The 13,477-nt window shown below is 40.5% G+C and overlaps 1 protein-coding gene across 6 annotated transcripts in view; it reads left to right on the top strand.

Moving 5' to 3' along the window:
- NSF (N-ethylmaleimide sensitive factor, vesicle fusing ATPase) overlaps window positions 1–13,477 on the top strand; it is a 75,203-nt gene that overhangs the window by 35,171 nt on the left and 26,555 nt on the right. For all 6 annotated transcript variants that reach the window (XM_055697516.1, XM_055697517.1, XM_055697519.1 and 3 more), the window contains exons 9-11: window positions 8,573–8,772; window positions 10,722–10,887; window positions 11,448–11,522. In XM_055697516.1, the coding sequence (XP_055553491.1) occupies window positions 8,573–8,772; window positions 10,722–10,887; window positions 11,448–11,522 (441 nt within the window). The remainder of the gene's footprint in view (window positions 1–8,572; window positions 8,773–10,721; window positions 10,888–11,447; window positions 11,523–13,477) is intronic.

The following is a 13,477-nucleotide window of genomic DNA, read 5'->3' as shown; positions in this document are numbered from 1 at the left end:
TTCATCTACCTTTAACTTCATTCAGCCTGTGTTTTTCCTACGTGTTTATGAAGATGTGTAAGAACTATTTATACCTTATGAAACTTTAAATCGCCCTCTGTTGCTGTATTTGTGTTCTCAAATCCTCTGTGTATGACCTCCTGCTCTTTCCTAGAGGGAAGTTATTTCAGGCTGATCTAATAAATTCCTTTTGGCTGTTTCTTGTATCCTTGTTTTCTTCTGCCTACTTAAAAAGACACTGTGCCAGAATTTTCCAGGAATTAAATTAGTGATGGGTCTATACCACACAATCAGAAAATAGTTGAGATTGAAAGGCACCTCAAGATTTAGTCTAACCCCATGGCTCTTTTCATTTTCACGTTATAACATTATAGATGACCTTCATTTTCTCCCCCCCCCCAGTGTCTCCCCTACCCTGTCCCAGTTCTCAGTGACTTTGAGATAATTTCACCCACTCTGAGTGCTCTGGGGTGAAGTTCATGTCCAGGAAATCTGCGAGTATCTAATACTGTTGTGGGCTGTCTCTTCTTTTCCTACTGTTCTTTCCTATTCTTGCCCATTTGTCACTGATACTAATATTAGCTGCCACGTAACACATGAAGTCTTTGTGTAAAAAAAAAAAAAAAAGAAAGCATTTAGCAGTTTGAACTCAGCATTTTCTGTTGTTAGCTTTTCTTCTTTATTGAGAAGTGGACCAATGCTTTCCTGTCTTCTCCTAATGTGATGATAAAATTAACTGCTCTGCTCACTCCACGTACATGGTTCCCTGTGGCTGGTGGGACTGAATTTGGTCACTTAACTCTTTCTCCACATGCTTGTTAGTGCACCTCTGCAGTTTCTTTGGGGGAGGACAGCTAAGAAGTCTCTGACATAGAGACTGATTTCAGACCACCCAAGCATCCCCCATATTATAGAAACTTGGAGGAAGTGAAGAAGCTAATAACATGAGGAGAGGTCATGTGTGGCTGGATACATGGTTGAGAGAACAATTGTAGGAATAGCTGGTCCACACTCACAGTGGAGAAGAGTCACAGTCACGTTCTGTAGAGTTCTCTGCTGTTTAGCTTGTTTGTGAATTACTTGAGAAAGGAGACAGTTGAAATGAATCGAAACTGAAGGCTGCATTGCATTTGGGGTTTGATGGATGCATCCATGAGTGCTGTGGAAGCTGGCCTGTATCATTGTGAGGCCATCTCAATTCTCTTTGAAAGATTATTGCAATCGGGAAATGTTCTTGAGGACTGAAAGAAAGCAAATGTTATTCCTATCTCCAAGAAGGGCAGGGGAAGCCAGGTACTACAGACCTGTCTGCCTCATCCTCAGTCTCTGGAAAGGTGATGGAGCAACTAATTATGGAGACCATTTCCAGACAAATGAAGGACTAGGAGGTGATCGTGAGTGGTCAGCGTGGTTTTCTGTAGTAGAAATTCTGTTTAACCAACCTGATAGCATTCTGCAATGAAATCAGTAGCTCAGGGAATAAGGGGAGAGCTGTGGATGTTTATCTTAAATGTATTAAGGCTCTCAACACTGCTGTAACAGCCTCGTAGAAAATCCGATGGAAGATGGACTAGCTAAGTGGGCAGCATGGTGGACTGAAAACTGGCTCGGCTTGCTAGGCTTGAAGAGCTGTGATTAACAGCACAATGCCCTTACGGAGGCCAGTCACTAGTGGTGTATCCCACGTGTTCATACTGGGCCGGTAGTGTTTAACTTCTTCATTAGTGACCTGGAGGATGGGACAGAGCACCCTTAGCAAGTCTGCAGATGACACAGAACTGTGAGAAGTGGCTGATGCACTGGGCAGCCTGCGGTAGGTGAACCTGCTTTGCACCATGGGGTTGAATGAGATGATCTCCTGAGGTCCCTCCCAGCCTCAACTGTTCTGTGGTTCTGCAGAAGGACTTCCCAAGACTGAGTGACTCAGCAATAAAACAACAAAACAAACCTTTGATCAGTGAAAAAGGGTGGGCATGAAAATCACAACTTGTAAAATGTTGGCTGTGCTGATTTTCCACTTGAGCAAAATTTTGGGGCTATACTAGATCTATGAAAACAATTACTCAAAGGTGCAGTAGGGGTCAGTCAATTCCTACTTGAATTTGGTAATTATTAACAAGAATTAAATACACCCCCCCCCAAAAAAAACCCCAGAACATAAGTATGCCACTGTGTAAATCTGTAATCTGTTCACATATTGAATTGCTGGATGCGGTCTTGGCCTTTGTCTTGGAAAGGATGCAGTAAAACGGGAAAAAAATCAGAGGAGGGCATCAGGACGGTTGGATCAGAAAAGCTTCTGTACACAGAGTAAATTGGTTTGAAAATCTTCAGCCTTGGAAAGAGCCCAGTGGGAGTGATATGGGAGGGGGCTTCAAAATTCCGCATGGCCAGGAAAGAAAAAATGTTCTTTCAACGCAGGAATGTGGAAATTTGAAGTGAAGGTTGTGGATGGCAGGCTTGGAAGGGAGAGAAGGGACTTCCCAGCAAATGCGCTGCAAGGAATTTTTGCGTTTCTGTGTTGATGGCCATAGTCATTACGAGATCCTGAGAAGACTTTTGCTCTTACTTCATACGGCTGCAGTTGTGGTGTTAGTCAGCAGGCATCACCACCACTGCTTGCCAGCCACAGGCCTTCTCTAGCTGGAAGGCCAGGCCTTGAGACATCCCAGTGACCCTGTTATGTTGATAGTTATTTACTCTGTAATGCTCTGTGGATAAGTGTTCCATAAGTCATTTACAAATTATATCATGTTGACATTCTAAGTAGACAGAAATGATCCAGGTTTATTTCAAAAAGTAGAAAATGCTGATGAGATTTATAGCTATTAACATCCAGGTGGGATACGACTGTAAATATCAGCTGCTGTGTTCAGCAATCCATCCAACAGCTCTGCATAATCTTTGTCTTAAATTAGCTAAATTTTTGTAGTTCCTTTATTAAGAGGCACAGGCATTTACTCTTTGTGACAGTGATGACTTACAAAACAAACCAGTCTTTAAAGTATATACTCTTACCAAAATCCCTTTTTTTGAGAGTCATGATATTGTTTGTATAGCCAAAAGCGTTCAGTTGGAAGCTTCTCTAAAGCTGATTTATTTTTTATCACATTCCATCAGAAATTGATAAATGTCCCGCCCTTGTCATAAATCTAGGTATTGTCTATATATATATATATCTGTGCATTAAACTTCTCACAGCCAGACAAGATATGATGAGAAAGCTGTTTTCAAAGATCTAGGAAGAACTTACTGACTTGGTTGTCTTCTCTTTACAATGAATTGATAAATCAAATAAACTGGCTATTGAGAGTCCAATTAAAATAAAACCTTCTGTTTCAGGTGTAGCCCTTCCCTGTTTCAGCTTTGATAGAGAAGCAGAAACAAGTTACTTAAGTCTTGCTGCTTGTTGGTAGCATGTAAATCCTGCAGGAATATTAACTGGAGGCTGTGATGTAGGCTGGAATAATGCTGGGCTTAGGATGAGAGGAGGGGGAAATTCCACCCAGCTATATTTTTGGGGAAATTTTGTCTGTGTGAAGTCTGGTAACCCTAATCTTACCCCAACCTGCTTGAAGATTAATGTGCAAAGATAAGAATCTCTCACTGATGTGTTCGGGATCGGTACTTTACTATCAATGCAGATTCCCAATACATGCATCTGAATGATACAATCACACCAGAATGCTTTGATTTTAATTAAAAGGGGAATTACACTCCCAAGTAGAAAATCCCTATTATACTAAAACATTTCTTCTGATCTTTCAAAAGAAGTGAATAGTGAGAGTTGAACAAATAAACTTTGTCTTGTCTTCGGGTAAGTGACATTCTGGTTCAAAATAGTGTTTGACTTCTCTTGGTAACACGAGTAAGTTTCCAATTCTTACTAGGTTTTATGATTTTTCCGTGATGCTTTGTGTAGAATGTTTCCCATATTGGGTATTTTTTAGTTCTTGCTAACATACTTATTCAGCCTCTAACTGTATGTCATTAAATTGCATAATTAAGTATCAGGTTACAGGCGTGACCTTTGATTGGGACTCCTAATGGTAAGCTTAACGAGTTAGAGATGTCTGCACTGCTAATAATTTGTGTTTATAAAATTCTCATAATAGTATTGACATTTGGGCTGCATTGGTGAAATCAGCAAAAGGGAGATAAACTTAATCAAAATTCCTCTGTGGTGCATAGCATCCCACTGTGATTTGAGACATAACATTTGTAGTTTGTCATCACCTGTCTATTTTAATAAAGTCCTGCTTGTATTTAAAACTTTAATTTTAGCCAGGTGAATGTAGCTATACAGGGAAATCTCTACTGGAGTAGCTTGTGGCAGTTTTATTTGAAAAGGAACTAATTGCTTTGGTTTCAGGAATGTTCTTCCACATGATTAAGACCCAGCTTTTAATGTTGCCCATTCAGTGGCAATCAAATCTTGCAGCAGATGGTCAGTAATGTCCTTGATGCTCAGATGTGGGGGAACACATGTGTGGTGGTACTTGCTAAAGACTGAACGTGGGCTGCCCAACACTGGCCGAGCTTGTCTGGGTCAGGTTTGTAGCTGTCAGGTTCTCGGGGAACGTGCTGTGCCCCAGAGCTGGTATTTTTGCTCTAGGGGGGTGAGTAGCTAATGGCACTGTACAGCCGAGGACTTTGGCAGGCTGCTGAAGCAGTGGCCTGCCTTTGACCAGCCTTCTTTCTTTCTTCCTGCAGCAGCTTCTGTCTTTTATTTTTTTTTTATTTGTCGGATAAGAAGTAATGCTTTCTCATAATAGGCAAGTTTGAGGAATAGGAAGAGGGCAAAAATCCTAGGAGGCTTTCTAAGCAAATTTGTTTTGTTTTCCCAGAGTCACCCAGCCGTAACCATGCCAGTTTGCCTTTTGGTTTCCATATGCTCCCACTATGGGAAATGAGACTTCAGGTGCAGTGTGTTACAGCCTTGGCCCTTTGCTAAGGCTGTATGTTAGCTCGCACAGAGGAGGAAAATATTTGAGCTTGTAAAGAAGTTCAGGTTTTTTGGGTTGTATAAGAGAAGCTTCTAGTGGATATAACTAGGTTGTACCTCCTTCTAGGAGGGAGATCATGAGTTGCAGGAAAACTGGGGAGGGGGGAAGGAGCAGAGTGCTCTTCATGGTTCTTTTTTGAAAGTGCACTAGAGAAAAATACTCTACAGCACAATTTTCCTGCCTCTTTCAGGATGCTCCCAGGCCTGTTTGTGTACATGTGCCCTGACTTGCCGATAGCCTTTTGATAGCCTCTCTTGCCTGAGCGCAGTGGAGCTGTTTGAGCATCAGTTTGCTTGGGATTTCCCTTCAAAGCATCACTCATCATTGAAATCCTGGTTTGTGCTGTTTGGCTACATAGGTGATCATGTTCCTCCACAAAACACGTTAACAATACCTTTTGTGACATTGATTTGACAGGAATAGCTTTTAATTTATCTATGCCTCATTCATTCCTGTGTGAAATTTGTCTTTACTGACAGTATATGTTGTTTATGTTTTTTGACTTGTAGATGCCTGAAAGTTGACTAATGAATTCTTCTTAGCTAGATCTCTTGATATTTATAGTAAATTTTTTATCTGCAGAGAAGCCCAGAAAAATCTTTCAGCTTTATTACCATGCTTACTCAGTGCAGCACTATTGCTCTTGGGGGTTTTGGTAGGGATCAGACATTCCTCATAGCAGTGTTCTGTCCTGAAACTTCATTTCAGTGTATGAACAACCTGAAAGAGAGAGAGCAGTGCATGTGAATAATACAAATTATTTTGTAGTGAGCAATTTATTCAGATTGAAATTAATTCTTTATCATTATACTGTTCAGGAGTAAGTGAAATCACAGTTGAGTATCAGTAAGTTAATAAAGGAGCAAAGTACTTGTTCTTTAAAGGCAGAATGCTGCCGTGAGGTCTGTGCAGCTGTGAGGAGACAGTTGTGTGGGGTGAGCTTACCACGTAGCTGAGATGAGCCAGAAACCAGAAGGGAAGTCATGCTGTGTGGGTGACAAATAACTCCGTGTGCCCAAACTTGTTAAACTTTTGACGATGGTAGAGACTGAACTCGGGTCCTCTTAAGTCTGAGCTCTGTGCCATCTGTGCTGCTTTTGGATTTTCCTTTAATGTCTATCTTAAGCACTGCAGGGCTCTTGTGGGATGGTCCGCATCCTTAAAAAAGGCAAACTGCAAGAACGTGGTACATAATGAATGAATTATGAGTGTCATTCACAGCATGGAGCAGTTTCCACTAATTAACTTGTTGCTTTTTACCTCAGACAATTAATGCTTAAAGATTTCTAAGGTTTTAAATAAAATTTCTTGAAATAAAACATAGAGTTTTTTTATCTTCAAATACAGTGGTCTTGTGTCCCTCGCTTGGCTGGAGCACGTGTAGGGATCTTGTGCAGCAGTGAGATGGAGCAAGGGAAAAGGAAAAGGTGCTACTGAATTCCCTACTTCTGTAATTAAACACTTGTGTTCAGAGTCAAGATTTTTATTGAGGCAGATTCCAGATGTGCTGTTTTCCCATGGGCTAGAGTGGTACAGCTTCCTCAGGGTCCCTTTCCTTGGGATGTCCTCACTGGTCTGGTCGCCGAGGTTGACAGTGACATGAGTTACACCTCTAGAGGAAGGGCAGTAGATGCTGGAGTCTGTTGGCTGCTTGTTGGTGTTATGTGTGGCCAAGGCAGTCTAAAACACTTGAAGGAGAAGGACACTTACCCTGAGTCCATGTAGGCTTAGTATTTTGCTATCTGCACATCTTTATTTTTCATGGGCAAAGTTGAAGCGATACAGTGAGGAACCTAATAGTTTTTATTGTGCTGGAAATTGCTCAGGAAGATGTAAGTTACTGAAATACCTGCTGTGTCCTAAATGTTGAAAATAAATTTGTTTACTTGTAGTTTTGTGTTTACTCTTTGACCTTCAGTATCCACTGGAAAATAGAAAAAGGTCTGCTGGAAGTACAAGGAGCTAGACAAAATCAGTTACATACTACTTTTATTTCCTTACCACTCTGTGAGCAGACAATATCCAAACTTGCTCTGATCCTGAATCTGTCTTGTACATGTCTTTTAAATTGGGCAGTATATAGCTCCCGTGTCTTTTCTAGGTAACTTCTATTTTTCTTCACTGTTCTTTTTTTCAGTTGCCTCAGCTATGATACTATACTGTGACTTTCTACTTCTTTAGGCTTTTCCCGAGTCTGATGCTCTGTGTTTAAAACTTGGTGCTGATACATGATCTCGGCTCTCCTATTTCAGCTTTTTCCAGCACCAGCCCCTTAGGATTGCTCCCAGGGAAAAGGTTTTGTCTTGATGCAGTTATCTTTTCTGTCTGGCTAGTGCTTTTGTGTATGCTGCTAGTCCCACTAAGTGAATAAAACTTCATAAGGGACACATGCTGGTGCTGCGACCTCTCTTAGTGTAGTATAAGGCATGAGGATATTAAGAAAGTTGATAAAATAGTCTGGGGCTCATGAGCTATATACGCAAAATTCCACAAGTCCTTCAGGGAAATGATTCTTGTTTGCTCTGGGGAACCTCTATCAGTTGTGTGCACACTGAGGAAACGTGCCTGTTGCCGACTGGGATGTGTCCAGCATTAGCTTGCAACCATTGTATCCTCTGTTTCCCTAGAGAATAGAATTTAAATGCCAGTGCTCATGCCAGTGTTCAAAGTCGTGTTCTTTGAATAAATTAGAGTGTTTCAGGTCTTTCTAATTACAGGTCAAGCTTTTGGGGCTGACAGTTCTGGTGGTTGTTAGAAGCCTTTTTCAGTTTTCTCAGTATTTGTTGTATGAACTTGCAATCAGAGCGCCATGTATTATATGGGACTCATTAAAGCCTCAATACCGGAGTAAAAAGTTAGGCGTTATTACATGATATTCCTTGTTTTCTCTTTCAAGAACCAGATTAAGGTGTTTGATCTGTGTCTACATGGGGAGCTCACCGTCAACTGAGTAATTCTGACGGTCTGATGCTTCATTTTCCTTACATACCTGAAAATTAAACTCAGTTGAAACCCTTCTGTGAAGGAAGGCTCCCTTTGTAGGCACTGTGTGTCCCTCTAGGAGAGAGATGAACCATATACAGTACGTGCTTGTCCTAAATTTGGTGTTCAGGGCATATGAGGATGTAAAAAAAAGTATCTGCAGCCCCTCACTATCTGGGCATCATCAGTATTGCTGGGACCTACACTTGGGTTTTATTGAACTGAAAAGTATCTTATTCACATGTTCACTAAGTGGTCCCTGTTGCTTTCTATTACTGACCAGAAATCATAAATCACACTTTCAGTCCTTAGCCATTAACTTGGCATGCCTAATGCATGGGAGAGCATTTGTGCTGTTCTGTGGGTTCTTTTTCCTGACCCTTGCTGGATCACTGTAATGACTCTGATTCAGTCTGGCAATTCTTTGTTTGAATTTCACTGATAAAGGAAGGCACTGAGCAGAGCTAAGGCTAATGCACATCCCTGCCAGATCCCTGTAGCACCTCTACTGTAAGCAGCAATTTCCTCTTTATTGCTGTTTCCATCGTAAGCCTGCTTTCTAAACTTGTTCTCTCTTGTTCTAGGCTGCAAGCATGTGAAAGGCATTCTCTTGTATGGACCTCCAGGCTGTGGTAAAACACTTATGGCGAGACAGATTGGGAAGATGCTGAATGCCAGAGAACCAAAGGTGGTCAATGGTCCAGAAATCCTCAATAAATATGTGGGTGAATCTGAGGCCAATATCCGCAAGCTGTTTGCTGATGCAGAAGAAGAACAAAGAAGGGTAATGTAAACATAGATAAGTAGCATGGTCAGTATGAATGTGCCTAAAGAATGGCTGGAAAGGAGGTTTATAATCAGAAAATTACTGCTTGCGTTAAAAGACTGAGTCACTGCTTAGCTTGCGATTATAGTTATTCCTTGCAAGTCACTGAATATTAACGTTCTACAGAGTCACATTCTCAGTTGAAAAAAAGATCTTAGAACCTGAAAAGGTAGCTGGTTTTCTAGCTGGCTATGCTGAAGATGGACAATTTGTTTAGATGCCATGCAGAGTTATTCTAAAGTAACGCAGTAGGGCCCATCCTGCTGTGCTTTGTATTATGTGGTGTGTCACCTGCTCAAAAAGTGCTTAAAAATGGGATAGCAAAGTTCCTTCTTCTTTATTTTTTTGTGGCAGAGACCATTAGTCTATTTGGATTTTGCTACTAAATTCAGGTGGACCATAACATAGGATGAATTTCAAATTAGGCTTTCACAATTTCAGGTTTTGGGGTTACAGGCTTGTTAGTATGAGGATATTATAATCCTTGAAGTGTTATAATTGCTGCATCACTAATTTTTCTCAGCAGAAAACTGATGGATGAGACTAATGTCTTGAAACTAGAATGTACAAATTTTTGAAACTGGAAGTGGAGATAAAGAGAATGTTTTTTCCAAACTTGTTTTTTTTTTTTTTTTATCCATTACTTTAGCTGGCTATCAAAAGTACAGTCTTTAGTTTGAAGGTGTAAGTACTTAGGTGTGCTATGGTAATGTTTCCCTGCTGTGGACCACTTAATTTTGATAGATTTTCTGGTAAAGAAAATACAATGTCAGGCAAGTCACGGTTAAATATAGGGAAGTCTTTTTAGAAGACGTTAGCAGAGGACATTGTATCCCTTAATTTTATTTATGCCTTATATAAATATATAGTAAATAAATATCCAATATTATTTATAATAATATAATGATATATTTATATTTTATATTATATAATAAATATCTATTAAAATCTACAGATTTTACTAGTGGCTTGAAATCATTTAATTTTCTTCTGCAGAAGATTACTCAGTAAGTCGGCTTTGCATGGTAACCCATACTGATGTAAACAATCACCTTCTTTCTGCTTTTTGCAATATAACTGAAAGCTGTGAGCTTCTTCTCCTTTGCAATAACACACCTGTTAAAATAGACTTTATATTGGCTGGAGGGGATGGTCCTGATGACAAGTTGTAAGATTAAAAAGGTCTCGAAAAGGTTGGTATTGTAATGACTTGTGTCTGGGGCAGATTGCCAGTGACAGCACATTTACCCAGTGTTAATGTGGTCTCCGCTGTCCACAAAAGATGTTTTAGAGGTGGAATTTGAAGGGAAAAAGCTTCATAATACGGTCACAAAAAGTATGCTGTTCTCTTACCAGCTGTAACTGCTTCACCTTTGAGTGAACCTGGAAATAAGCGGTTCTTTTCCTGATCACATTGAACGAATGGGCTCCTTTAAAAATATTGAGAGCAAAGATAGTCTGGCAAGCCATGTATTTACTGCATTCAGTACAAGCTGGGCTATGTCCCCCATTGGGTACATTCCTCCACAGGTGTGCTTTCTTCTCCATCTCCCTTTCAGAGGGCTTTCCCAGATCCTGAGTACTGTGACCCTTTGAGCTGTGTATTCCAGCTTTAGGCTGGTGCTTTTCTGGTTCAGTCTACTCCTCTTCCTTGAAACGCTGCTTCTCTTACCAGTGTCAGCTGTGGAGTCCTATGTTTGGGCAAAGCCCACTAACTGCCCCATTTTGGAGGATGGCAAGATGTTATTCTGGAAAGGGGCCTGATACATATATAATAGGTGATATTAAAAACACATGGAGGTACCAATGTTCTGTATCTGTGTGGCTGAGCTTGTTGAGGTTAGTTTTGTTTGAATTGCTTTCAGTGTTGACATATGTCATTCCTGACGTGTTTTTCTTTCCAATAGCTTGGAGCAAACAGCGGTGTGCACATCATCATTTTTGATGAGATTGATGCAATCTGCAAGCAGAGAGGAAGCATGGCGGGTAGCACTGGAGTCCATGATACTGTTGTGAACCAGTTGCTGTCTAAAATTGATGGAGTAGAGCAGCTGAATAACATCCTAGTGATTGGTATGAATGATGGTGCTTACTTTCTCTGTTAAGGGGTCTGGCTGAAAATTGCTGGTATTTCATCATTGCAGGTCAGCTAGGTTATCTTTACCGGTATTGGTTCTGTTTGGACTAATCCAAACTGAACGTCTGCTATCTGACAAGCATCAGTAGCAGTTTTAAAGGGAGATAGTGCTCTAATTGGCTGATACTGTTGCTTTCAACAATTTCGTCCTTCAGCTTCTGATAACAAGTGTTTTGTAGGCTGAGAAAACTTGCAGGGAATTATGTGCATTGATGTATTGGCATATGAAGGAGTGGGGCTTCTCCGGCTGTGTTGTCTGGTTGTCCTGGTGCTGGGAGCCCTGCAGATACAGTCACAAGTACGGGTTTGATCCCTATTGCCCTGACTCTGCTTCAGGGCATGACTTCTGCAATATTTCTGAAGATGGGTATTTTTTTGTCTGTTTTCTTGAGACTCTTTGAGGTATCTTCTTACCTCTGTGGGCTGTCTTCAGGAGTTGGAGACCCACTTAGTAAGCTCAGATAATGCTTATTTTGTTTTTAACTTTTGAATTTAGGAATGACCAACAGACCTGACCTGATTGATGAGGCTCTGCTGAGGCCGGGGAGACTGGAGGTGAAAATGGAGATTGGTAAGCAAGCTGGCATATCGCAGTACATAAGCTCACATGTACTTACAATAGTAAAGCAAATGTGTATTTTAAAGTGAACAATTAACCAGGGTGGCATAGGTGCTGAACTTCATGCAGCTCTTTCCGTCATATTGCATGTAAATGTAATCAGCCAATTAAAAATACCATTTTAGACTTACCTACTGATAAGCTATTGGAATATCTGATAATATAGGATTTATTAAGCCCAGATCATCATAGATTCGTGAAAACAAGTCTTTGACTTTGCATTTGAGATCAGAAGTTTGATCAGTAAAGATCATGGTGGAGTCTAAAGGGTGACTAGGCTATGCTCAATTCTGAGGTTAACAATTCATGGAAAAATGTTTGAACAGAGAAAAGCATGGGACTGATAAAAAGCTTAATGATCCTGTCTTGCAGTCAAATCACCAAATTGGTTGAGATCTGTGTTTAATTTAGAGATTGAACAATGCAGTTTCAGATGTCTAGTTTGAAAAAGCATGTAAAACGTTTTCCCCTAACCTTCCACAGACATACACGTCACAAAACATTTTCTATGTTCTGAGCTAGGCACTGACTATTGTCAAGGTAAAAATTCTCAAACTGTAGAGTCACAAAAAAGGAATAGGCAGGGGCATGTTTATTAATATGTTTTGTTTCCTTACAATTGCAGAAAATTAGATGAAAATGTCCATATAACCCTAAAAAATCATATGATACCATACTACAGTGGCAGGCAAAACTGCAGTTGTGTGTGCTGGTCTGAACTGTAGGGGAACTCTTGAAATCTGATCTATCAATGTAATCTGAAGAGCTTGCTAGGGATTTTTTCTCTTATCCTTAAAGGGTAACGTCACTCTTTGGAAGAGCCAGAAACACGAAAGAGTTTTGGTGGTAGCCGAAAAGGAAAGGTCTGAGGCAAAAGGAGGAATGAGGAAGTGAAGCTGATGACTGCTGAGGCAGCAGTGGTAACCCGGGAGCTTATGCTGATGCTCCAGAGTTAATGCTGTCCTTGAGTACTGTAGGGAATAAGTTCATATCGGGCATTACTGTTCACACAGCTCAGCAAGATGTGGGGGCTAGAGGTACAACTAGAGCACTAGCTAGGATGTAAATATCTGGTGGAGCACAGGCAGCGTGGATGGTTTCAAATATGCCATAGACTAAGACATTTGTTAGATGCAGGAAAAAATAGACACACACTTGTGCCTACTCCTGGCTTAATCCACAAAAAAGGAAAATTGGGAAAGGAAGTGTATAGCAGCACATAAAGCATTATCGGAAGTCAAGCTGATGAATAGTAATGAGGGAATATTAGCATTGGCAAAAACTGTAGCCAGATACAGTCTTTACAAACATAACACAGCTACAAGGATTTGAAGGAAAGACTCAATAAAGAAAGCATTTTAGGGATGAAAAAGTGTAGCCGTAATGACAGTTGCCTTTGAACAGCCTCGCACTTGAAAACAAATGCCTGATAACGACTGTTACTAGTAAGCACAGGTGAGATTGATTGTACTGCAGGTGTAAGACCTACATCTTTAGTAGACAAAAGTTAATTAAATTAAATAAATTCCAGGGACTGAGCAAGGCATCCCTAGAATAAATTATCAGATGATAGGGACTGAACACTGCTGGGGACTATGCACATTTTCAAATGACTTTTCACACATCCTCAGCACAAATACTCGTCAGTGCAAATTAACAGATCCTTGTAATAAAGGCTGGGAAGGTAGGTTGGAAAATGAGCTAAAGAATAGCATTATTTTACCAAGATGGTGATCTGACTTGTTATGTTTTATTTTAAGAAAAGTCTTTTCTGTATCTTCCATTATATACATTTCAGAAGGGACTTGCTAAGGGTGCAGATGGAAATTAGCACCTCCATCAGAGAAGATGAACATTTTATGAGAATGGTATGGGACAGGTGAAGAGTGAAGCCAAGACCCTGAGTT

The sequence above is a fragment of the Falco cherrug genome, chromosome 20 (genome assembly GCF_023634085.1).
Source record: "Falco cherrug isolate bFalChe1 chromosome 20, bFalChe1.pri, whole genome shotgun sequence".
In the NCBI taxonomy this organism is placed as follows: domain Eukaryota; kingdom Metazoa; phylum Chordata; class Aves; order Falconiformes; family Falconidae; genus Falco; species Falco cherrug.
This window is presented reverse-complemented; position numbering and strand designations above follow the sequence as displayed.